The sequence below is a fragment of the Amphiura filiformis genome, chromosome 5 (assembly GCF_039555335.1).
Source record: "Amphiura filiformis chromosome 5, Afil_fr2py, whole genome shotgun sequence".
Classification (NCBI taxonomy): domain Eukaryota; kingdom Metazoa; phylum Echinodermata; class Ophiuroidea; order Amphilepidida; family Amphiuridae; genus Amphiura; species Amphiura filiformis.
The window spans coordinates 44834712-44861479 of record NC_092632.1 but is presented as its reverse complement, the minus strand read 5'-3'; the positions used below and the strand labels follow the sequence as shown (position 1 = coordinate 44861479).

General features: G+C 36.5%; 1 protein-coding gene across 1 annotated transcript in view; it reads left to right on the top strand.

The window, feature by feature from the left end:
- The window catches only part of LOC140153209 (transcription factor IIIB 90 kDa subunit-like), a 119610-nt gene extending 93150 nt beyond the window's left edge, over positions 1–26460 (top strand). Inside the window, exons 11-17 of the mRNA XM_072175892.1 lie at positions 7238–7675; positions 13394–13446; positions 22126–22207; positions 22660–22721; positions 23377–23625; positions 24415–24682; positions 26404–26460. Coding sequence (XP_072031993.1) covers positions 7238–7675; positions 13394–13446; positions 22126–22207; positions 22660–22721; positions 23377–23625; positions 24415–24682; positions 26404–26450 — 1199 coding nt within the window. The 3' untranslated portion in view covers positions 26451–26460. The remainder of the gene's footprint in view (positions 1–7237; positions 7676–13393; positions 13447–22125; positions 22208–22659; positions 22722–23376; positions 23626–24414; positions 24683–26403) is intronic.
- The last annotated feature ends 308 nt before the right edge of the window (positions 26461–26768 follow it).

Sequence of the window (26768 nt, the reverse complement as noted above, 5' to 3'; positions counted from 1 at the left end):
CTTGATCATGTCACATATAATGAAGGTATGATCCACCCTGAGTGGTGTCGAATCAAAGAGAGAAAAGTAAAGAATAGAATGAACATATTTTCGGAGGCACTACTCATGTCCAAAACGTGTGACAATGCATGGCATATCACAATATACTGCCAGAGCCCTGTGGTTCAGCTATGGTACGGTAATCACCCTGATAGCTTAACTCTTTTCCATACCAGGCTGAACATGTAAATTACATCAGCTAACCAAACCAGATCTGAAGTAGATGAACTTGAAATGTTGCCAAGTTGGCCCATATCATGACAACCATGTTTATATGTTAGAAAATAAAATGGTTTATAAAATGGTTCACTTATTTCTCACACCTGCTCAGATTTTATGTGCTTCTCATGGGTATTGTACACATTTTCCTATCATCCAAAATTGGGTTATTGCATCTTTATTGTTTTGTTGGAATAACTGTGGGAAAGTGTGTCCAAAAATACAAACATAGAATGTTGCCATGCTAAAGTTAGTGTAACATACATATTTCAGTTCAAAAGACTTTGTAGTATGGTTTGAATTCTGGCCAAGAGAAAGTTCAGCTTACAACTTGTATTGGATACCGTAAGTATCAACTTTTGTGGAGCATGATGGAAAAGTAATGGTGTGCACTGTAACATCAGTTTTATTGTATGGAAGAAAGCAGTATTTGAGAAACCCCCAGGAAACTGGGGATATCCCCTGTCAGGTCCTAGAATAAAATGAATTCTCAATTTCAGTGGGAATTAGAACAGCATACCAAACAATATTGTTCAATGGTGAAGTTGAATGCTCTTATTTTGGGAGTTCACTGCCCCATCACTGTCATTCTTTAAGTTAATGGTACCTACTGGTCACTTGGATCAAAGACCCTCTGGGTTTGTGTTTGGATTCAGAGAAAAATGTGGGACCTTTGAATGAATATTTAGGCTATCACAATATCATGAAGAATGGAAGGGTACCCTGCGGTTATTTGAGGGCATAATATGTGTTACCAACAGGTAGGTTAGTGCAACCGAACTGGTAACAAAGAGAAAGACCAAAAAGGATTGATTTCAATGCGATTAATACATTTAAGTAAATCTTAAGTCTGGTCCATAATTAAGTAATCAATTTTAGTCAACATGATCACAGCACCAACACACGCTATCTCAACAACACAACACGCAGCCACCGTACTGGCTCACTGGAGATTCTATAAACAAGTAAAATAACAAACAATGAGGATGACGAATAACCTTAGGAAATATCTACAAATAAACCTGTATATATTCCGAATTTGTTTTGGGGGAAAGAAAAAGGTCAAAAAGTAAGCTTACAATATGCATTGGTTAGGCCCAGTGGCTAGGTAAGCTTAAATTTTTGTTTTACTGCATAGCGAAAGCCTGATATAAATAATATGATAATAATAATATGATAATAATAATATTGAATGAATGGCTTATTATTGCACTCAATAGAAATATATTGTACTCGTCTTCAACTTATGCAATATTTTTGCATCATGTGCAATTTATTCATGTATCACACTCAAAGCCATTCAATGTTATATAAATACCTAGCCGGCTGGCCATGAAAAGATGCTATAGGATAGGGATAGTTATGGAGAACTGTGTTATTTGGTCAGTTGGGGATATGCAGTTCCAATCTAGCACTACTTTCGGGCTCTGTTGCAATCTCGCGCCGCGCTGATGTGCTCGATTGAACACCTCGCGCTATGCGCTCGGTTCCTCGCGCTATAAGTCCATGAGGGCCACAGACTGTGGCTATTCCAATCCTCTGAAAGCAAGCATCTGGCCAACAAAATGCCCAAATTGATAACTTTGTATCCAGTTATCGGGGCTCAGCTGGTTCAAATGTAGCTCAAAGCTATACAGTAAAGTAGAACTAGTTAAATTGGGGTATGTTGCAAAGGTTATGTGCCATTTCAGCAAAGATGAACTTTTATAGTAACATTCTTCATACTATCATAAGCAAACAACCAAACAAGGAAAATCAAAATTTCTGATTCATATGATTTATCATCACAAAAATCTACAGTTAGTGATGATAGAAGTAATACCAAATATGTCGCTGCAACATGGGGGCGTGCATTAATCATAACACTTGCTATTGATCATGATCATCAATCATAATCGGAAGATATGAGATAACATTGTAGCTGTGTATGGCTGACTTCATAAGGATGAGACTGGGAGATAGAAAGTGGGTCATGGACGTGGTGGGTTTACCAGACATGGCATGAACTTATCTTTTCCTGGTGTGCATTTAGGAGACATTTTAATAGGCCTATAACATGGAATTGCAGGAAGAGGAACTAGGTCTTTAAGCATTATGTTGATTGTCACGCTAATGAACGTGATATTGAGACACCGGTGCTTAGAGACTTTTATGTATGACCTTGAAATTCAATATCTACTGTGAAACAAAAACGTTGAACTTGTAATTGACTCTTCATTATATTGATATGAAACACCTTCATGAAGATTTTATCGGCTTGGTAATGACCCTGATAAACAAAAATACCAACATGTACATGATTTTGGCAAACTTTTAGGCATAAATATTCTTCCTTGACAAGTTTCCTGTTTTACTGGTGCCTAGACATTCATGCCAGGTAAAGTTCAACATTTTCTGTGAGTATTCCTGGGGAGCAAGTTAATGTAGCAATAGGCTATTCCATTTAAAATCCACACTGCCCCTGTGGAAGATTTAGCTAAAGTCTTCCACAGAGGGAGTATGAGTTTCAATAGAACAGACAATTGAGTGAGCTTCCATTCCATCACTTCAGTTGTGGAAGATATAGGTAAAGCCATAAATACAGGGGGAGTATGGGTTTCAAAATGATTAATCCTGACCAACTTGAAAACAAGCTCCCCCTATGGAAGATATTTCCAAAATCTTCCACAGGGGTAGTATGGATTTCAACTGGAATAGCCCAATGCTGTTCCCGCTTTGCACCACTGAGGTCCTGGGTTCAAGCCCCGGCATTTCACAGACAACTTAATGTGTGCATTTGTTTCTAGTCCAAACTCACTGCCTTTAGGTTTTCTCTAGGTTCTCCTGTTTCTAAAACTGGACTGTCTTCCATGATTGTTAAAGTTTTAAGACCAATTTCCATATTGGATATGTTTGAAGGTACAATGGGCTGGTATAGATAAGGCCACTAACAGTCAATTTTGAGTTTCCCGTCACATAATTTCTGAAAACAAGTGAGGTAACTTTTTCATTATTCATTATTTTTCTGCCTTTCATTATATGACCAACACGCATGTAAAATGTGTTGTTATTTGCTGCTCACTCACTTAAATATGGATGTTTAGCCCAAATGAAATTCAAAAGTATATTAAAAAGAGTCTGCAAGGTTGACAGCAAAATATATGTTTTGATTTTGATTTTTCCACAAAAAATAAATGGATATTCCTCATTTTTTTGGCAAATATAACCAGTTTTTATCGGTATTTTTTGGAAAATCACAATAATGAATTCAAGTGCACTTGAGGGTCAGAAAATGAAGTGAGGGCGGTTGATGGGAAACTCAAAATCGACTTTCAAGGGCCTAATGGAGCGAATAGTAGCTGAAGTGCCAACAAAACCAAGCAAACAAAACAGAAAGATTTTTAATGGCCAAGTACCAGCCTTTGCCTCCTTTATTGAGGCTATTTGAATGATTTTGCAGTACGTTTCACATTGCTGATGGTTTGCCACTGTCACTGTCATGCTGAATAAATAACACTTGGATTTGATTAGATTTTATATGTAGATCAACACATGACTAGCGATGAGAATATGGAATGGGACCACATAATCTTATTAAATGGTCTGAATCATTTCATATGAAATAGTTTAATGGAGAGAGGCTAGTATAGGGTGTTCTACATAAAACAGGTAGCAGACCCAAAATGTGGACATTATATCTGAAAAACCTTTATGGTGTTAGCTTTAACTGTGCAGAAATGCTGCATTTTGGCCCAATCCCTGGCAACCTGATGGGTTATCATCATGGCCAAATTCCATTAGTTACATCTACTGATTAAAATTCAGACATCCACTTTTCCCATGGTACATTGGGCTATTCCGTTTAATATCCACACTACCCCTGTGGAAGATTTTGGAAATATCTTCCACCATTGTCCACAGGGAGAATATGAATTTCAAATAGAATGACCACATTAGGCATCTCCATTTGAATTTCATACACCCTCTGATCAAGATTCAACCTGAATATCCCACTGATGGAGGGTGAGTTTCAAATGGAGCTGCTAATGTGTTATTATTTCAAAATTTCATTTAAAATTTCATTTGAAATTCACACACCTCCGTGGCAGATATTTCCAAAATCTTCCACAGGGGTAGTGTGGATTTTAAATGGAATAGTCCAAAGCCTTAAAGAGTATTCCATCCTTTAGAAGAGATGTTATGTTGTTAGTCTCATGCACAAAGCCTGTAAATATTAATGCAGTCAGTTTTGAAAAGAGTAGGGTTAAACCCCTGGTTGTCCACCATTTTGTGGTGTTTCGAACTCCATTAATTAAATTAGACCTCCACTTCCTGGCAATTGCCTAATTCAAATAGATAAGTAAATAAATAAAAAAAATTAATATAAAAGTGGATCTTGATTTATATTTCTCTAAATAAGAAGATTTTCAGGGGTTGCATAGTGCACACCTACTAAGACTGGTGGATGATGGCATGATGCACCAGCCAAAAAACACTGTCACTGTAAGATCTCAGAAAATCTAACAAATCAAGTTAGAGGAATGACAAAAACCACCTGAGTGTCGCTTAGTTAAAAAAATACTTTCAGAAACTCAGTGTAATACAGGTTAACTTTGCCTTAGTTTGATCGTCACAAATGGAATAAAATGATAGATGGCGCTATGTCAGACTATAACAAAGGTGTTTATGATGATGACATTGATACTACATGTTGCAGCATGGCATTCAAGTGGTTAAAAGTAGAGAGGATGTCTTACACTTCCCACAATGCATTTCTTCCCTGTACTGATTTGCTATTCAGTGTAACAGGGGGGGGGGCATTAGTGACGAATACCTTGATTGCAAGATCTGGATGAACTCTGTTAATGAGGTATATTTTTGTTGTCACTATCAACCCATGTTGCACTGACTATCAGATCAGTACAGGGAAGAGAATGCATTGTGGGAAGTGTAAGATACCTGCTCTAGGTAGGAAAGGATCCGGGGGTACTCAAGTTTGGTTTTGGTAGGGACGTGCCGCTGAGAATTTGAAAGTGGACCCATAAATATACCAATTTTTCAAGAAATTTGGACCCATTGATATACCAAAAGTCAAAATTTTCGGCCGAATTTAACCCAAATTGTCTTAGTTTTTACAAATTTAGGGAAAATTTTGGGAAAATTTTGAAAATTTTGGCTAGATGAAGGAAAAATAGGGCCATTTTCGAAAAAATTGAGAAAATTTTGAAAAAGGACCCATTCATATACCAAAATAGGCTTTGAAAAAGGGGTCATTGATATACCAAGAGGCTGAAAATGCTACCCATATTTGCGGCATGTCCCGTATGGTCATTTGTACTGAGTACCCCGGGAAAGGATAATAGTAGGAAGTTCGATCATGGACGGGTTTCATAGTTATTTCACAAACAATCACATATTATCTAGTTGTTTCAAAATCATTGTGATAATCAAATACACAGTACAATGTAGTTACTAACCATGTAATGCAATAATATAATTTCATCTGCATGAAGATTTTATGTGAATGAAATCGATTGCCTCATCAGTCACATCACCAAACACAAGATGACAGGAAACTCAATGTAGACTTGGCTTGCAAGGCCTAATAAACTTGACCACTCAGTCACAGTTGATCATATCATTGTATTATTCATAGCATCTTTTGAGTCATTTCTTTCTCTTATCACCTGCCACTTGTATCAATTATTTACAAGTCCAAGTTGGCAAATAGTAGTTCTCATAGGGACCATTGATGTCCAATATTAAATAATTTGTAGTTATTTATGTTGAATTTCATGTGCTCTTTTGGGAACAACAAATTGTAGGTTTTCTTTGGATGTTTTAATAATAGTATCAGTGCCAGGTGTCTACGATATAAATCTTATTTGATGTGCTGAAGCAATCACACAAATTCTCACCTGATATTTTGTCCCCATCAAAAATGTTCAGTGGAACATAATGCCCTATAAACCAAACCACAAAACCAATCATTATAAAAGGAAAGGCTTGGGAGATGGCTGAGGCAGGTGTATCTAAAATTAGCAAAGAGTAATGTGGTCAAGTTTACATTTGGTTGGAGTTACTTAAAGGGACAAGGGTTGTCCGTACTGCAGACCACATTGCCTTTCCCTCCACCAATAAATTATCAGTATTTTTCCCAACTTAAAATGGTTACATTTATGATAACGCATCTTTGCAATGATTGTCTGAATATTATTTTGTAAATTAAATCTAATACTGGAACTAAAATTTGCAACTCCTTTGCTACGTTGCGTCTGAAAACTTCGGACTTCTTCAGGCATCTGATTGATGATGTTGTGATGACCTCAGGTGTTGTGACGTCAGATGGTAAGGAATGTCTCATTAAGAGAGTTAATTTTAGTTCCAGTATTAGATTTAATTTACAAAATAATATTTTGAACTACTGTATGGATAATCTACACCAAGATATTATCTGAATATATTTGGTTTTGTGGTATTTTAATGTTTGACTTATTGTCCATAGTAAAAGCAAGTGTGGTGTAAATCAGTTTTAAATTCTGAAGGCATAGTTCATGCTTGAACATACAGGTCTGTGGTAGATGGACACTATACAGTTAATTATAGAAGAAGGTATTAAATGGAAATTTGTTGAACTACTTTAACTCTCTCCAAGCGGGGTGTTGACTGCAGATGACAAGTTTCAATTTTTTTAAATTCAAAAATGTTGGAATTGTACATTTTCATGACCATATTTGGAATCAACATGAAAAATGCATTAAAATGAGTACAAAAAAAGCCTAGTATTGATTCAAAGGCTCTAGTGCTAGCTCACGATATTTTGAGAAAATATTTCAGAACTTGGACTTTTTATGTTGAAGGCTATGGCTAGCATGCACAATGGTCAATCTGACCAATCTTGGATCAGTTATGGAGTATTGGGACCAGGATTGGGACATAACAGGAAAATATCATGTTACTTAAAATGTGTTTGTTTGTTTTGTCCTTTCTCTTTGCACAGATGTATCCAGCACAACATCATCCATTATTGATGAGGAAGAATTGGAAGAATTTGAAAGAACTGGTCAATTACGAATGCCCCCACCAATGCATATATCTGAAGCAGAGCTTTCTTCGCAACCTAGCCCTGCATCATCATCATCAATCTCAGGGACACCCGATACAAAAATAAAGCAGGATGAAATTAGCAAAACACCCAGTGACTCCTCAGAGCCAAGAACTCCTATAAACCCTGCTAATAATTCAAAACAATGCAATAAAGGCGATAATGATACTACCTCTGACGAAGTGCTGGATAGCCTTGTAATGCCACCACCGGATTCTTGGTCAGGGGAGGAAAATTCTGATGGTTCAGGGTTAAGACCCACAGCTTTATCCCTTGGACTTAAGGAGACTATAGAAGAATGTATGACACCATCAACTGCAACCTTGGATAAAAGTGAGTATTTTTGCTATGAAAAACAGAAGATTTTTTTAGGAGTTCTTAAACATGTGAGAATGTTCTTGCAATCTTATTGGTTCTTACCGGTGTGATATGACACAATATCACACACTTTAGCGCATGCGTTTCGACGCGATACTAGTATGCGCTATTTGAACCAATCAGAGATGCATAGCAACAACGGGACTGATCGATTCTAAGCCCTAGGTAATTCTTTGTAAAATGTAGGATTTAATTTGATTAAAATTTGGTATACTTATGATTAATATATTTATGTGAATGAGAATAAAGGTATTGTTTTTAGCCGCTGTAGTGCATATATCGTCTCATATAACACGTGACATCATTATTCTTAGCGTAAAACAACTCGGCTTCAACTTGGCTTCGCCTCGTTGTTTTACTTAAAATAATGTGTTGCATTTGGTATGAGACGATAGATGCACTTCCAGTGGCTAAAAGCAATACCTTTATTCTCTAAATGCAAAATGTCCACATACCTCACCTTGGAAAGACTGGCACCTCCTGCGCCCCTCCCGGATAAATATATTTATTTAATTTTAATTTTTCTTCATCCCTTTTTTTTAGTACGGGTCATGTTTTATTTGGGGAACCATTTTCATCTATTAAAAATAAAATGCTTCAAAATTGAAATTTCAGTTCCTTTTCATTTCATTTGTTGAAACCAATAAGAAAGTTACATTATCTTTTTAATAATCCCTCAATTCAATCATAGACATGTGACTCATGATCACTTGTAAACAAACCTTTGCATGTTTTAAAAATGCACCTTTTGTTGTATTTCTGAACAGCAAACATTTGTCGAAGGTGGAAGATGACATTGCAAAATGCCGATACAAATTGAATTATTACCTGTATGCATTGAAATGATACTTTTATTCATAGTTAATGGAAGTACATTAGTAGCACTGTATGCAACGAGAAAGTATGCTTGTGCATGCTTTCTGCATGCGAAGTTGCCTCCCATCTACTCATTGTAGCTTCACTCTAAATTAATTCAGCTCAAATGTCATTAAACACAACATTTATTCTAAGCATGTGTTGTGTCTTTTTGTTTGGGCCATGTATATACTGTTTTGTTGTCAGAAGAATGGGAGAGAGAAAAGATGTTTCAAACCACAGATGACTCAGGTATCGCTAGGAGGCACTGCCGTTTCAGCTGTTCATTTGATAAGATAGCGAGCGCACGAATCACTCCTTGTTTACTCACATTATCGGCCAGTTTGATGTATAATCACCAAGGGCATGTTGCAATTGAAAAGGGTTTTCAAAAAGCCCTTGCCAAGTCATATCAGGTAAAAAGCATCCACTTAACATGTTCTTCTTGTCGTGAATGGCGCTCGCGGCAATTTGAACCGTTCTGCAAGGACAGTGATACATATTTTGCGGTTTAAAGGAATGCTTTTTGTTATTGTTACAATCCAGGGTGTGTTTATATAGCAGTGTGTAACATTGGTAATATGACTGATGTTTGCTTTGGTAATGTGGAGATGAAGAAGCAACACAGCAAAATAGAAAAATACATCAAAGAGTGTTACTGTTAGTGGTGGCACTATGGGGTAAAAGGTGGGCATTTTCCCCCAAATATATTTTTCTGGCACCTCCCCCCCCCCCCTACTTTTAAGGCCATGGCAACCTTAAAAACCCCAAATTACGAAAAGTTTAACTTTGTGTGGCAATATTATGCATAATTTGTTGATTTTGCCCCCCTCCCTAAAAAATGTCTACACAGTGTAGAATTTCACTTGTAGAATATGATATCTTTTGCCATCTTTATTGAAAAGAGTTGTTATAGAGTGGAAATCTAGCATTGATAACGCAACAAATGTGCAATGCCATTCATGCCCAAGTTGTTCGTAACCAAAAATATTTATATATCCATGCAAAAAGTAGGGTTATCAAATTATTTGATTTTACTCAATTGCTGATTAAAAAAACCAAACCAAACATTATATTTATCATAAAAATACTTTTAAAAAAACTTGCAATGTACTGCATATCGATGAAGCCATGGAATTAACATGTGAAACTGAATAGAATGAATGCCTGAACTCATTTAATTTTCTACAACTCTGGGCTTGTTCTTTCTGATGTTTTAGACAACATTTACCTCACTCGCTCCAGGCATATTGGTTGCATTCAGCTTGAGTAAAGTCCCAGTTTATGAAATGATATAGATGTGGATTGATGTAGATTATGTTTTGACCCACTTGCATTAGCAGCAGTGTTGAAAAGATGCTATTGACTGATCCGAGTTAATCACCAATGACTCTGAACTTGGTTATTGCATTCGGTATGAACATGCCCGTAGAAAATTGGAAATGAGCTCAGGAAAGGCATTCATACAATGTGAACTTAATCAAAAAAAATTTGAAAAGCTCTTTCTAATGATACACATCAATTTGGAGCAAGTATGCAAGGGAAATTAGTTCTAGTTTTTCACCCTTGATTTACTTGTATACATATTGCACCTGCCTCTGATATCTTATGTTAATATTACAGCAAAGGAACATTTTAGGCCGCAGGGTGATGAGGGAAGTAAGTAGGCCGAACTGGCAGATTTATGAGTATAACAGACACTTAGGAATCATATTATAATGTGCTTGACATAAACTACTATGTCCACTTTAAAAATGCTTGACTTAATGACAATAACAAACCTGGCAAGTTTTTTTTTCTCTTTACATACGCATGAAACATGCCTTCACCTTGTCATTTAAATTTAAACCTCTTTGCTTTATTTTTATTTAGAAAACATATGCAATGGTAAAATTTGGTAAAGTAAATTGAGGACAACATTGAGAATTTCAATGTCTAAATATTTATAGCACAGAGATAATGCAGAGAAAATATTTTAATGGCTGCATGTTGCTTTATTAACTTCCATTAAAAGGTGACTTACATTGGCTGGGTGTATATTACAAAATGATGGTAGTTCAAACAATATATACAAAACAAATTAGAATGTTAAAGCCATATTGTAACATTTGCTGAGGAGGAAAACCAAAATTGTGTTTTACACGATTGTAATGTACTTTATTAAACTAACATACCCTGCAATAAAAATCAAGACTTAGTTATAGTGCTATAGTTTTGTCAAAATCCAAGATTTTGAATAAAACCCGGGAATAAAACGCAGTAACCATCGTTTAAATATGATAACTATCATTTAAAGGACTGTGCCGTAGCACAACCGACAGAGTGATACGCATTGGCGACATCAGCGCTGGTAGTAAATTTCAATTTTCTTTGCTTTACCTCAGTTGTTTGGCTCATATTAAAAGGGGACATATCTGACAGTAAAAGCTAACATTTTATAGAAAAGAAATACCAATTTATTTTTATGAAAATGTTACAATACATGGAGCTATTATTTTTCATTTTGATGATGAGGTTACAATATCTAATCAAGATAATTATGAAGTAAATGCTTTAAAGTCATAATGTACGATCTTATAATATGAATTTGGTTAATTTTTTTCAAACCTGATTTTTTGGCATATTTGTAATGTTTACACATGTCACAACTTGCACCTAAATGGAATCAGCCAAATTTCTTGTGTTTGTAAGTAAACAGAGCAAAGTTCGACATAAAGTCATAATTCAAAGAATTATGACTTTATGTCCTCCCATAGAACTGCGTGTTAAACGGCCAAAATAACAAGCAGTGTTTCTTTCACTTTACCTCGTTATTTCAGCTCAAAATTAACAGAAACCATTCCCGATAATTATTACTAGTATTATTTCAGCATTTTGAGTATATAATGACAAATTTAAAATTTGAAGGAAATCGTACATTAAGCCTTTAAAGTATAATTCATATCAGGGGCCTAGCCGAAGTGTTTCAGGGAGAAAATGGGGATGGCAAAGAGTAAAGTGTCCTTAAAATGACTAAAAAATGGGACAAAAATTGTCAAATGGGGACAAAAATATAGCTACTGATTCATATGAAAGGAACACTTGATTTACATCAAATTTGCCAGATTTTACTTGCTAAAACATTATTTGTGTTGGCTGTTATCTCAAGCTGAACTTCCCAAGTTCATATTATGTGTGTAAAAGGATTCCTAGAATGGAACTATTGTAAATGACCATAATTGTATGAGAAGTAACATTGAATTTGCCCCAGGCAGAAAAATCACTCATGGTATTTGCAGAACTACGATAGAGAATTAGCGCCAATCACCAGTCAATGTGAAGGCCCAAGAGCAACATTTGAGCAGAGAAATAGATGAGCTAAAAAAAACCATTTTACCCTGGAGTCATGTATGCTATTTATAAAGATGTAAACATTCTCAAGTAGCGATGTACAAAATAAATAAGGTTCAAGTTTACCCTTGAATTCAGAGAAATGTTAAATGGTACAAAACATGACTTGCCTGAAGCTAGCGCTGCATGTAAACTAAGCTTCTGTGGCACAAACACTAGGATCAACAACATGCTCATCTATCAGGGAACAGTTCTTTAACTCCAATACATTTGTACATTCATTGAATGTCCTTTGAAAATTTGGGTACTAAAACTCATACTCTGCAACTTGAGGTCAAATTTTGCACTATGATTGTTTTATTGAACTTTGCATTGGGATGAGGCCATTGTGGTCCATATTGAAAGTTGCTGTAACTTGAGGTGCAAAACATCTTTCAGTTGCAATAATGTATCAATCAAAATACAATTTATTTTTGTAAAATGGAAAGAGTTGTTGTTTTTGGTGACATTCAACTTTGATTAAATTGTTGCGCTTCAGGAAAGAAGGACAAACTTCCTCAAAGATGCAATTCAAAGTTTGAGTGAGAAACTTTTGGCTAGCTATAGTTGCCCTCCGGGGAAGAAGGACAAACTTCCTTAGAGATGCAGTTCAGAGTTTGAAGGAGAAACTTTTGGCTAGCTATAGTTTCGCTTCGGGGAAGAAGGACAAACTTCCTCAAAGATGCAGTTCAAAGTTTGATGGAGAAACTTTTGGTTAGCTATAGTTGCCCTCCGGGGAAGTAGGACAAACTTCCTCAAAGATGCAATTCAAAGTTTGAGTGAGAGACTTTTGGCTAGCTATAGTTGCTCTCCGGGAAAGAAGGATAAACTTCCTGAGAGATGCAGTTCAAAGTTTGAAGGAGAAACTTTTGGCTAGCTATAGTTGCCCTCCGGGGAAGAAGGACAAACTTCATCAAAGATGCAATTCAAAGTTTGAGTGAGGAACCTTTGTCTAGCTATAGTTTCGCCGGGAAGAAGGACAAACTTCCTCAAAGATGCAGTTCAAAGTTTGAGGGAGAAACTTTGACTAGCTACCAGGCATGAGAATTCCCAGTCTTGTTTGGTGTCAAAATTCCGCAGTTTTATTTATTTTCAGCCCATTTTCAGGTGTTTTTGTCCAATTTTACGCTTTTCCAGCTTTTTCATGAATGCGTATTCCCATGCCTGAGCTATAGTTGCACTTCCGGGAAGAAGGACAAACTTCCTCAAAGATGCAGTTCAAAGTTTGATGAAGAAACTTTTGGCTAGCTATAGTTGTCCCTGGGGAAGCAGGACAAACTTCCTCAAAGATGCAGTTCAAAGTTTGAGTGAGAAACTTTTGGCTAGCTATATTCTAAGCACTTTTATTCAAACTTTGACCAAGTTTTTAGTTTTTTCATCCTATAAATGATAATCACTTTTGTAAGTTTACTAATACACCTTTTTGATTTCTACCTTTTTCATGTACAGAGGACAATGGAGAATTAGATCTAACAGGAATCGATGACAAGGAAATAGATAGGGTAGGTCTGTCTTCCATTGATTATTAAATCACTATTTCTTGTTTTTTATTTTTATTTTTGACATTTTATTGAATTTGGAATGGCTTGTAGTTAAATTCCTCAATAGAGAGTGATGTGGCCCGATAGGTAGCATATGTGCTTACTATCGATCGCTTTTGAAAACATGAAATTGTACCAGAGTCCGGCGCTTTACCAACTGAGCTAATGGGGTTGAGACACAAATTTGCAGGTTTACTGAGTTATGTACGTCATCCACCAGTGGAGCTCCTGCGCCCCTCCGCAGAACTTCCGGTAGTGGATGTTCCGGGCGCAGAGAATCCACTGTCGGAAGCAAAATAATAGATTTTCGTATTATAATAACGGTGGATCATTTCTGCGCTCTGGCGCAGAACATCCACTGTCGGAGTTGATGCGCCGGGCGCAGTCCCTTATATGTAACGGTGGATCATTGCTGCGCTCGGGCGCAGAACATCCACTGTTGGAGTAACTGCGCTCGGAAGCAATATAATACATTTTCTTATTATAATGCTGGTGGATCATTTCAGCGCTCGGGGAGCGCAGAACATCCACTGTCGGAGTTGATGCTTTCGGACGGCAAAATAATACATTTTCTTATTAGGCCTATATTTATAAATATACATGCGTATAATAACTAGTATTAGGCCTATTATAACTCCAAATTGAAAGCAAAATAATACATTTTGTTATTGAAATTACGGCGGATCATTGCTGCGCTCGGGCGCAGAAAATCCACTGTCGGAGCTTCTGCGCTCGAGCGTTATTATAATAAGACCGTTATTAATAAATAAGAAAATCTATTATTTTACTTCCGAGCGCAGTTACTCCAACAGTGGATGTTCTGCGCCCGAGCGCAGAAATAATCCACCGTTATTATGATAAGAAAATCTATTATTTGCTGTCAATTCGGTTATACTAATAGCAATTAAGAGAGCGTGGCGCAATGGTTAGGGAGAGAGTGTGGCGCAATGGTTAGGGTACTTGCCTTTGATGGATGTTCTGCGCCCTCACGCAGAAATGATCCACCGTTATTATAATACGAAAATCTATTATTTTACTACCGAGCGCAGCAACTCCGACAGTGGATTCTGTGCGCCGAGCGCAGCAATGATCCACCGTTACATATAAGGGACTGCGCCCGGGCGCATCAACTCCGACAGTGGATTCTCTACGCCCCCGAGTGCAGAACATCCACTACCGGAAGTTCTGCGGAGGGGCGCAGGAGCTCCACTGGTGGATGACGTACATACATGGTTTACTTGTTCATATTATAGCTACATGATGATGATTTGCTCAAAACCCTTTACACTTTTGTGGATGGGGCTCTTCATGTTTGCATGTTTTAAAAGCGCTTGATAGTAAGCACATATGCTAACTATTGAGTTTTTACGGTATCCAATTATCTGCTCTCTAGTCTCTCCATTACTGCATTTGACTTGTGGGGAGGTGCAAATGATGACAAAGATCTTGCAGCCAGTTCCGATTAGGGCAACACAACGAAAGCCTGGCTGTTCGTACACTCTAACGTGGCCCCTGGGCATCATGGGAGAGCAGTATTTCAACACGGAATGATTTACTCATGTTAACACTATTTGACTGTTTTTAACCCTAACACCGGACACTGCTTTTTGGTATTGGAAGTTAAAGAAGGAACGAAAAAGACGAAAAGATGAACAAATGAGTCACTTGGTACCCCTGCGATTCGAACCTTAGACCCCTCGCATGCCAAGCACACGATCACCGGCCGGTAGCCACATGGGTTGTGCTGCGATTCCCTGATGGCTAGCGATTCCCTGAGCATATAGCACTTCGGCTGATTGCGTCATCTTGGAAATCGTGGAAAGTTAAAAATAAAATGGTAGCTGCAAATTTAAATGTCACATCAGTGTAAGTACTGACAACCAAAAGAAGCTAATTAAATATTTGGTTACGGTTGTGAGTTGCATCCTTCCAAAGAGCAACTGCATGTGTTTTGGTAGCGTCGCTGGATTATGCTTCTTTCAGCATCTGTACTTTTGTTGTAACACGCCCTCTCATCGGTTTGTGAATCTAATCTAATCTTTACGATTGTCAATGTGAGACCTTTTCCTACCAAATGAGAGGAAAGTTGTAAATTTTTATATTGAGTTTATATCCAGATTCATATTCTCTGGATCATAAGCTTTTAAAATGATATGTAACTTGTCAAGTTGCACCCTTACTTAGTCTTCCAAAAGTCAATATCTCAATCAAGAATTCTTTTGTTTTCTGACATGTGCAATTATGAAACATATCTCCTTTTCTTCCCTAGCAACTTTCCACTCATTTTGTGAGAACAGGATTTGATTAGATATTTGAACAAAGTATTCAGTCTAGTCTGCTCATACAAACCTACTTCCTGATACAAAGAAAACGAGCGCATCATTATTCGTGCAAAAAGACACCTGAACTAGGTGCATTAAGCACAGTAACCCAAACTGCTTAGTTTCAGAAAAAGTTCAATTATCATTGGAAGGTAATATTATTACACTGGTGTCATGTAAGACTTACTGTCATAAATTTGATGATGTCTAATCCAGGGAATTTAACTCGCTGTCACAGTTTGAGCTACATCATTTCATTAGTACAACCAAGCTCACATACTGGTAGAACGTGAGCAGTGACAAGTTGCTAACCTGATGACCCACTTATGGATCCAGACAGTTTGCTAATATGTCTACTTAGATGGTACTGAGTGAAAGAAGTCATCAAGTCATGTTAAGTCTGTGTGTAGATGTGTGCATTCGTAAAGACCTGCAAACGAGGTTGAATGCGGATTCAGACATCCGCGTTTGCATAGTCCTAAACTTTGTCCACGTTTGGAGGTGTACACCTGTGGGGGTGTGTGTTTGTTTTCACCTACAAACCACACATTACGAAACATGGATGTCCACGGTCGTAAGACAGTGGCAGAGGGTGTACATTACCGTGTTATACCGCCTAACTTTGCATATGTGGTAGGGTCTTCTATCGTAGGTGTAATACCAGGTCCACGGTTAGTGGTGAAATATCACAGAAGTCCACATTTGGATTATGATATGTCTGTGTGTGTGGGTCCACGGTTTCACCGTTAACAACCACACACACAAGACGGGTCCATGGTTGTCGGTAAAAACATGTAGGGAGTGTGTGTGTGCCGGGGTGCTTTTGTATCAGGGACACACACACATGAAAAATACTGACTGCATCTGGGGACACTCAGGAACTGTGAACTTATGTAGGGATGTGCATGTTTGTATGAAACTTTTATGTTTGTTGGTTCTGAAGACAACTGTACTTCGACTGCTCAGTGCTAGAAGAGGGCAAGTGCAATAGCTGTATTGTGAACTTCGGCAATTTACACAGTTTATTGTACTCATCTACACATGGCAGCAATTGTACTTAACCACTTCTGGCACTGAGTAGTCAACTTTTGAATTAGTTGCTGAAGAACTTTTAACACAAAGCTGAATTGGATTGAAAAGAGTAAAACGGTTTATCCGTTAGTTTAGTGATAATTTAGTCAGTTACTGGATGCTCATTCAGTAATAAATTCTTTTTTATGTGAGAAAAAGTTGTATATGTAACATGAAATGAATGTGGACATTAATCAGATTATTGGTTCTTAACCTTTTTAAAGTTTTCTCAAAGGGTGAGGATTTTATCGATTAATTAAAACTTCCAATGTAACAGACAGCGCTATATCCAACAATAAATCCTTTTACGAGAACATGTTGTAATTACAACATGAAACAAATGCTGTTGTAAATCACATTATCTAGTAATAAAAAGCCATGTCATGAATTTGGTGTGCTCCATTTGCTTCGCAGGCCTATGTTGCAGTCAGGTGCGACATGTCACATTGTGCCTAATTAAGAACATTACTATCAGTCATTGTAAATCATGTGGCACAGTTATGAGTCTATATTATTAGTTGCAATGTGCTGCTTAAGTTAAAACATTCCGCACCCATGGAGAGGCGTATTACAATTAAAAGTAAAGTTGTAGTGCAAATAAAATTTTAGTCTAATTGGCAGGAGCAATTGAAAACATCTACAATTTAACTGAATTCCTCCTGTAAAATAATCAATTTCATCAGAAACATTAATTCTCTAATTATCCTATTAGGCTTTCTCAATTTCAGAAAATATATTTTATGAGTTTGAGTTAGAGAAAGGCGTATTAAGAGTTTGGAACCCTGAGGGATTCTCCCCGGGGGTTCTCCGTTCTCCCTGTTTGATGGTATGTGGGTATGTGCCATGATTTTGGGGTGCATTTTCAATTTGATACAGTGATGCCTCCTCGCATGCCAATTTTTTGGTTGATTTCACCAGAGACAAATGTACTGACGTACACAAATTGGGCAGATTTTGCTAATTTTACTAAATTTGTTGTGCTTTTTGTTGAAAGCGGTATATTGATGAATCATAAAATTGACCTGTGAATAGGTATAGAGAAAGTCCTATTTCTAGCCCGGGATTTCTAGGGACCATGTGGCTCATCAACATACACATTTTTTGGGTTTGGAACTTCTGATTGGTAAATATTGAAAACAATGCAAATTCTAGGTGTAAGTTTCACAGGGTTTTATTTATGATTGCTAAATTAAACATGTCTGCTCATTTGCAAATTTCATCTGTCAGTTAAACTTCCATCCGTCAAGAAAAGGAGATATACAATTGCAGAACGTATTGGAATCAAAGTTAGCAATACACAGGTGTGCTGTGCCTTGCCGTACCTGGCATTGTCAATGTTACTTTGACATTATTTTGAATCTTGACAGAGCAAATGAAGGAATAGGAACAGTAGCTGGAGGGAGCATGTGATGTTATTCAGCTTTACTTTATGTCACTTGTTTTACTGTGAAATGTGATTATAGAGTATACAAGATTTCTTGTACAAGTATTTCTTGTGTACTTTGCTTCTTGATTTGTTGTGGTGATATGTTGATGTTTGTGTGGGTATATTGAGTATGTTATAACAGGGTGTAGGTCTCAAGAAAAAAAAACATTTTCAAGAATCTTTCAGACTCAATCTTAACTTTAACTCCAACACTACTAGACAATACAAAACAATACAGCATAAAGCGACCGCAGGATCCCACATGATCCGATTGCTTAATTGTGCCAAACTACATATATCCACAGAAACATTGTCCGGGAAGCTTTCACATGCGTGGCATGATATGCGTTCAGCTGGTTGGCACCTGAGGGGTCGGTGGGTTGACTTCAGGGTGGAGGAAACAACTTTTCTTCTTTATTTATCTTCTTTATTCCTCTCTTTCTTCTTTCCTTCCACTTAGGCAAAAGTAGAGAGGGAGTCAGGGTTAACTGACTCCTGGAATTTTGTGGTGTGTACTCTGCCATAAATAAGTGATCACTCTACAAATTATCAGCATGAAATGGATATATATAATAATATTTCATGGGGTACATTCTATAACGAAATAATCTGCTGTTGAAGTTCAGGAAAAAATTGAAGGTGTCTAAAAGTATTACCAGCGGTGTAGGTTGAATGCAAGCAAGTTTTCACATTTTCACACCAAGGAAGTTGACATTTGTATCAACAATAGAGATATATCATAGCACATGAACTTGTTTGGCCGCCCTTGATGTTTAGGCCTAGTTTCCTGACCTAACTTGTATGACATTTTGTCCAGCAGCAGTATGAGGCACATGATGAGCGTAAATGTAGGAAAGGTGTGGAAGGTTATAGCTCCCATATTGTATTCAGTGGTGGATCCAAGCCATGTAAAATCCTCACATCAAATAAGGCCCTTTGAGATTCACATCTGGAACTTCATTGGCTTTAATTGTAGTGGTCCATTACTTCAAGAAATTTTTGATGGCTGTTTATTGTTTGCATTACATTATTGTTTAATAATTGAAGGCTTTTTCAGTGATCCCAGTGAAGGTGTAAACAAATTTGTTTATAAATTGCCTAAGAGTGAAGGATAAATCATTAAAATTGTAGGTATTTTTGCTACAAAACATTTGGCAAAAAACAAGGAAAACAGAAGTATTGACAAAGTTGAAGCCCCATTCAAATACATGTAGTTAATTACAAATTCATGTAAAATGTCTCATTTTGTCTTTAATACATAGCTTTCAGCTTAACCACTAGCAGGCTATGTTAGGACATCTATTACAATAACAGATTCCTGTAATGTTATCGCACATTCCCATTGAGACATTATGACACTAACAAAGGTGCCAAAATCTGAATTTTGATGATTTTTACAATCCGGAGAATGAGCAATCTCTGAATGGACCTTTAAAACTGATTATATAGTTTTTAAATCAAAGTTAGGGAACTTGTTAACATTGCCCTCTAAGATGGGATGATCTGGGATTGATGGCTTAACATCCCTTCCAAAGGACAAGAGTACTCTCATGGTTCATTTCCCAATTCTAAATGAGGAATACGTTTACATCAGATGATGTAGAAATCACCTTATTCATTTCTCATAATTATTTCCTATGGCAGTGGTTATGTGAGCTCGTCATTGATGTGCTGAATGTTCAAGCATATATACCGTATTTTGTCAAATAAACGGCCCCAAGCATTACATTTTCCCAAGGGGAGCCTTTATTCAAGGTCAATTTTAGAACGATAATTCCCATTAAAATCATTAGGTTAACTTAAAACTCACGCTAAAATGACGAACTATGAACTAGAAACACTGACTTCTGGTTCACTTCCGGTTTCCAATCCAGATTTTGGCCAATTATTGACGCTATTATCGAACATGTGGGCAACTTGGAAAGCTTACTACACAAGATAGCATGGAAATATCGGCATTTTTGAAACATCTTGATTGAAAAAAGTGGTGGGAGCGTTTATTTGAGGGGGCGACTATTTGACGAAATACGGTAGTTTGTTTATTACAACAGAAGAATGCTTGAATTATCAGCTGTGTTTGAGACAAATCTGAATTTTCTCAATTGAAATACCACGTGGCAGCTTTTGCAGTTGAGATGTTATAGCATGAATGACATGTTATATAAGTAGAGAGGTTTACGTCAACCCAACATGATTGCGTCCTATTTTCCTATCAGATATCCAAGCTATTAATGGTCTCTTCACTTGATATCATCACCTGGCTCAAAATTCACACCACGGCATTATATTTATAAAGGAAAGGACATAACCACTCATCAGACATACTGTCTGTTATCATGTCCTCACGGTGTGGGGTGCATCACATTGAAAGTTTTATACTGGTGTACCTACACACCAGTACTCTGAATCAGTGTCATTATATGCAGTGGCGGTTCCAGGAATTTTTTTCCAGGGGGCATTGGGGGATTGAATTTCGGGGGCAAAATCAACAAAATTTTTGCATAAAATTACTGTAAAAAGTGAAATTTTGTGTAATTTTGGCTTTTTCTAGGGGCAACAGGGGAGGGGGGGGCAAGAGTTCAGTTAGGGGGAATTTGCCCCCCCCATGCTGCCACTGATTATATGTTATCATTCAGTGACACTGACAGGACTTTTCAAAAGAGATGGCCTTTTTGTAATAGTGTGAAAAATGGGTAATATTTTAATATCTTATCACAAGTTATCAGATTTCTTGAAGGCAATTTATGCATTCATGTCAAGTTTTTGACAGTGTTTAAATGGTCAAAAACTTAATATATGGCAACAAAAAGAATGACACCACCCTGTTGTATGGACCCGACTAACACAGATTTTCCATTTTGGGATTATTTGTTTATTTTGCTCTATGCATGTAAAACCAGCTGTTTGGGGCAAAAAGTAGACTTATTTTGACTGAGTTTTAGCATCAGTTTGTTAAAAATAAAAAGGCTGGCCGACTAATCCTATTTGAAAGGTTCATCTGCCCATAGAACTGTGTGTTGATTTTTTGCCGACTAATAGGCAATTGAAATTAAATTCTGATATTCAGGGGAAAAAAATGTATGTATATGCATCTTGACAAAATTGACCTACAAAATTGCAACAGTTATTTCATCTCTTTAAATTGTGACAGCAAGTGTCTTTAAGATGCTCTATAATAATGACATGTAATGGAGCCACTTATAAAGATGTCCATCTTAATGTTCTCTACACTTGCCACCAATATATATATATGTCATAATGTGGAGTTAATAGAAAGTCATCTTATATGTCAGTATCTCTTTGCAATAGATAGGATACACACATTACATGGCACACATACCATGGTCATATTACATGGATAATGCATTCTTGTTTCACATGATGACATGCTGCTAAGTGAAATATGCTAATTCCATGGTTGTTACAAGTACAGGTTTTATCTGTGCTTTGAGCGTTTCAAAAATTTACGTATGTACCTTGTATAGAGGGTTTCTTTTTCTGTGGGATTGGAATTTTAAGCTTACTTTTAAGACAACATCTGGAATTGCTTCAAAGACCTAAAAACTTCAACAATTCTGTCAAATGTATTTTTGGAAAGAAAACAAATTTTAACTGATACTAATTGTGTTTTGTTGTTAAATTCCCCTTTTGTATCATAAGCCTTTTGAAATGGAAAACCATCAACATATTAACCAATGATTAACTATGATGGCAATGATGTATTTAAGTAACTATTTCTTATTATCATAATGAGTTATCATTATTTTGACTTTCGTATTTTATTTTTTTAAATCTTTTTTCCCTATTTTATCAATTCAATAGTTTCTGCTGACACCACAAGAAGTTAGAATAAAAACAGAGATCTGGATGAAGGAGAATGGGGAATATCTGGACCAATTAAGAGGTGAGTAGTCTTGCTCAGATAATTTGGCTTAGTGAACAAAAAAAAATTAATATAAATAAAAAAATTAATAACAATAAATTAAAAAATTAAAATTTGGCAACATCTTCAATAGTTGTTTAGAGAGCGTATGTTTATGAAGCTAATTGCAGTTAAATTTCTCAAAGCAGTTCTATACCTTTCCAAGTTCTGAAAAAATCTGATTTGATTTGAACTCTCCTGGGTGAGAGAGAGACACAGAAACTCCTGAAGGACAGGCTATAGTGCGCCATCTTTACAGGCGATATCTCCGCAGCGACTTTCCGTTCTCAGCATTTATTTTCCGCTCAAGTGTTAACTGTGTTCAGGGTTTTGTTCTCCTCAATGTTTTCTGCAGCAGAAGACATGGTTTTTAGCTGCTGTGGAAGATGAAGTGTAATTTTATTTTAACTGTTCTTATTATGTGTTTGACACAGAGAAAGAAGAAAAGGAAGCTAAAGAGAAGGAACAGGCTGGGAAGTCGGACCAACCAAAGAAGGTACAATGGCAATTACATTACTCATTGATATATACTGCACACAAAAAGTTTGCAAATTCGCAATATAATACAAATTTTATGGCAAATTATTGAAATTTGATATTTAACAGTCCTCAAAGTTAACTGTATAAATGTGATGATATGTACTTAAAGTGTATATAGCTGGGATGAAAAGCCAACCATCAATTGAAAATTTTGACCTTTCATATTGAAGATATACATTTTTTTCCCAAGAGACCTAATTTTTTTGGGTGTTTTGGGGAAAAATCTATATCTTCAATACGAAAGGTCAAAATTTTCATATGATGGACGGCTTTTCATCCCAGCTACATCTATATCATTAGATTTATACAATTTACTTTCGAGGACTGTTAAATTTAAAAATATAAATTTTAATCATTTGCCATAAAATGTATTATATCCCAATTTCAAACAAGGACATTCCTTGTTTTCAAAATGCAATTCTATATGTTTGATGCGCTCCCAGGTCCTGCAAAAAATATGTGAAAACATCGCTATTCAAGCCCTCAAGTGTTCTGATACTTTTTGTGCACAGTGTATGTTGAGGTTGCAATGTCTAGATATTGTTACTTATCAATGTTGAGCTACCCTAAACTTAAAAATTACTTGTTACTTTCAACAACTTTGTCAACAGAAAAAGAAACAGAGAAAGCCACAGACGCCAGCCAGCTCAGCTGGGGAAGCTATAGAGAAATTGCTGGTAGAGAAGAAGATCTCCAGTAAAATCAACTACGATGTACTTCGCGATCTAAACAAATCATCAGAGATGAAGCCGCCACCCACCCCACCGGTCATGGAGAGTCCTCTTAAGAAGATTGCCCCTGTGAGACCATCTCCTATGGCTGCTAAGAGAGTGTTGCAATTGGATGATCCCAACAAAGATGTAAGATGGTTGTTGTGTTGTTGTCACATTGTATCTCTGATTATAATTGGTTAGATTTGTAAGCTGATGGCAATGGTGAAATTAGACCAACCATCGTAAGTGCACATCATTATTGCACATGGTGAATTTCGCTGTAACAATGTGCACAGTGGTGTAACGTGTGTAGGGTTCAATTGAAAAGTCTTTCTGGATTTCCCAAATGTGACATGATCTGGTCCACGGAGGCCAAAGATGGTACATTTGAAATTGAGAGAAAGGCAAAAATGTGGAGTAAGAAAACAATAAAATACATAAAAGAATAGACATCACAAAACGTCATAACTTTAGAACCAAGTATGTTAGGCCTTTGGTGTTTTCAGTACTAGTATATGATAGCTTAAGGTTTGTATAAGGTAATAATTGCCTCCCTTTGGTCTCCATGGGCCAGATTGGGTCTCAAATGGTCTATTGAGATATGGGTGGATATATGGAGCAAAAAAACAATAAAATACATAAGAACATTGTTTAAAAAGTGCATATGTTTGCATGTAATCTTGGGATTTAAGGATTTCAGCAAACATAAGCTTGTTTACTAAGTACAAGTTGATGATAATGATGATGATAACTCAGTTCTTCGGACTGGTTAGAGCAGATCATATCACATATAGTTTTCCTTGCATTATCAATGGTCACTTAACCTCTGCCAAATATGTGAGAAGTCGGAGAGATAAGAGCGAGAAAGAAACAGAACACATTTTTATTATATTTATTTTATAATAATGAAATGCCATCATGACTCTGTTTGAACAGGGACCATCGCCCAAGGTTATCAAGAAAGCAGAACCCAAGATCATTCCAAAAGAACACGGTATACCTATCATGGAACCAGAAGTCATTGAAGCTGAGGATGTGATCGTCGAGTCTGGACCGGTAGTATACGCAGGTGGCGAGGAGGAGGTGGTGACTCACAAAGATGCGGAGGTTGAGGAGATAGAGGAAGATGCTGGTGATTATTACGAAGATGAAGAGGAGGAGGAACAACTGGAGAGTGCTGCACAACTCATGGGTCGCCATGCAGGTGAGGACTTCATGATAATTTGACATTTTATGAAGATAAATTTCGGGATAAAAGGTTCTTAGGCATGTACCAAAGATGCTATCCTGAAAGGTGGTGTAATAGTTTGAGAGTATCAAGTGACTTAACTCACTCCACGTGGGTGTCGACTGCAGATGACAAGTTTGAAAAAAAAAATTAAAATTTATAAAATGTCAGAATTGTACATTTGCATGACCATATGACCAGCATGAAAAATGCATTAAAATGAGTACAAACAAGCCTAGTATTGGATCAGTGGTTCTTAAGACAGCTTTTGATATTTTGAGAAAATATGTGAACATTTTTTTTATGTTGAAGCCTTGAGCTAGGACCTTTAGAACAGGACATAAGCAACACAACTAGTAATATACCTTGTTGTCTTTATTAATCTGCCTGGTTTTATATAAGGCCATAAATACATTTTTAGTCCCCAAATGATGAAATAATGGGAATCATAGTTTGGATTTTAAACAAAAAGGTATATTTTCATGAAGGCAAAGTTTTCTTTAGCATTTTAGTGAAATGTTAAACTATTTAAAATTAATGAAATAATAGTTTTGCCAATTAAGTAAAGCAATCTATGCTTGTATTCATCAATTTAGACAGATTTTAGTTAGCAGATGAAAAGCAAATAAACAAATAAAGCTATTGCACTTTTGAAGCTGTCTTGTTGACTTCCCGTGCTTGATAATAAGGATGCTAATTTGTAATTAAAATAATAAATTACTGTCCTCATTCAAAATGACATAAAATTTTCTTCAAACAATTTTATTTAAAACAATGCAACATCACAGAAATGGGAAGTTACGGGATATATTAAAAATCATGTGAACGCTATGTATAGTAATCGTAAAATTTTATTAGTGTTGCCCATTTTGATAAAATAAGTAATTTTTCCTTGCTACTCTGCAGTTTGATTGGGATATGTGGTATCGTTTATAAGTAGGACTATGACCTGGCCTGAGTATCACTTACAACATAGTAATACCACTCCTGACAGGATTAACTGCAATGTAATAACTATTAATTTAGCCATATGTTCAACTCGGTTAATAGTAGTTATATACAAAACATATAGTGTAGTTGACAACAGGTTACCATGTATGTGTATTGCGTGGGAGAGTTTACGTCTATGTTATGGACAGCAATAGTGTTATCGACAACAGATTGCATGTGTGGGGGAGATTTTATGGCCATGTTATGGACAGCACATGTCACAAGAAGAATTACTGTCCATTCTGTGTGGGCTTTGATGATTAACAAGAAATATAATAGGAAGAAAGTACATTAGGAGTGGTAAATAAAGCTGGCTTGAAATTCCCATGGAAGAGGATATTTACCATTGTTTTTTACCAGTTTACCTTCATGAAATTTTGCTGATAAGTGTTTGCAATTGATGATCATAATTGAAATTACTATCCTGTACAAAATCATCATTTGAAAAATGTAAACTGTGTCCATATTAAGTAAGTAGGTAATAGAGCTACGAATCCTGAACCATTTGCACCAAGTTACTTGTTGTACATATACTGTGTACCCCAACTGCCTTAAATTAGCTACTGGTTTCAGTCCTGTTTAGCAGAGAGTTGATAGACATGTGTTGGTGTTTTTTTGTATTTAGACTAGTCATACTCTTAGCATCAGACATTTCTTGATACCAACCAATATTTTCAAATTTTGTTTATGTTTCTTTGTTTTTTCAGGGCTTGACGATTATCAAGAAAGCTACGATATAGATGACATGGATTAGTGAAATAGAAGACAGATCCTCAGATTACAGGGGTGGTTTTTTTGGATTTTTTATGTGTGCTGAAGTTTTTGTTAAAAAGAACATTGAACTTGACAACATCAGTTTACTCTACTCTTCAGATGATGATACACTTTGTAACTGAATTTATCACCTTGTCCGCATATTCTATGCTGTTATTTATGGTTGTATGTTTTGCTGTTTTGGTTTTTTTGAGGGGAGGGGGTGTTTTGTCACAGTGGCGTGCGCAGCACATTGAAAGTGGGGGGGCAGGTTGTTCAGTTCCCCCGAACGGAGTCTGATTTTGACGTTTTTAACGTT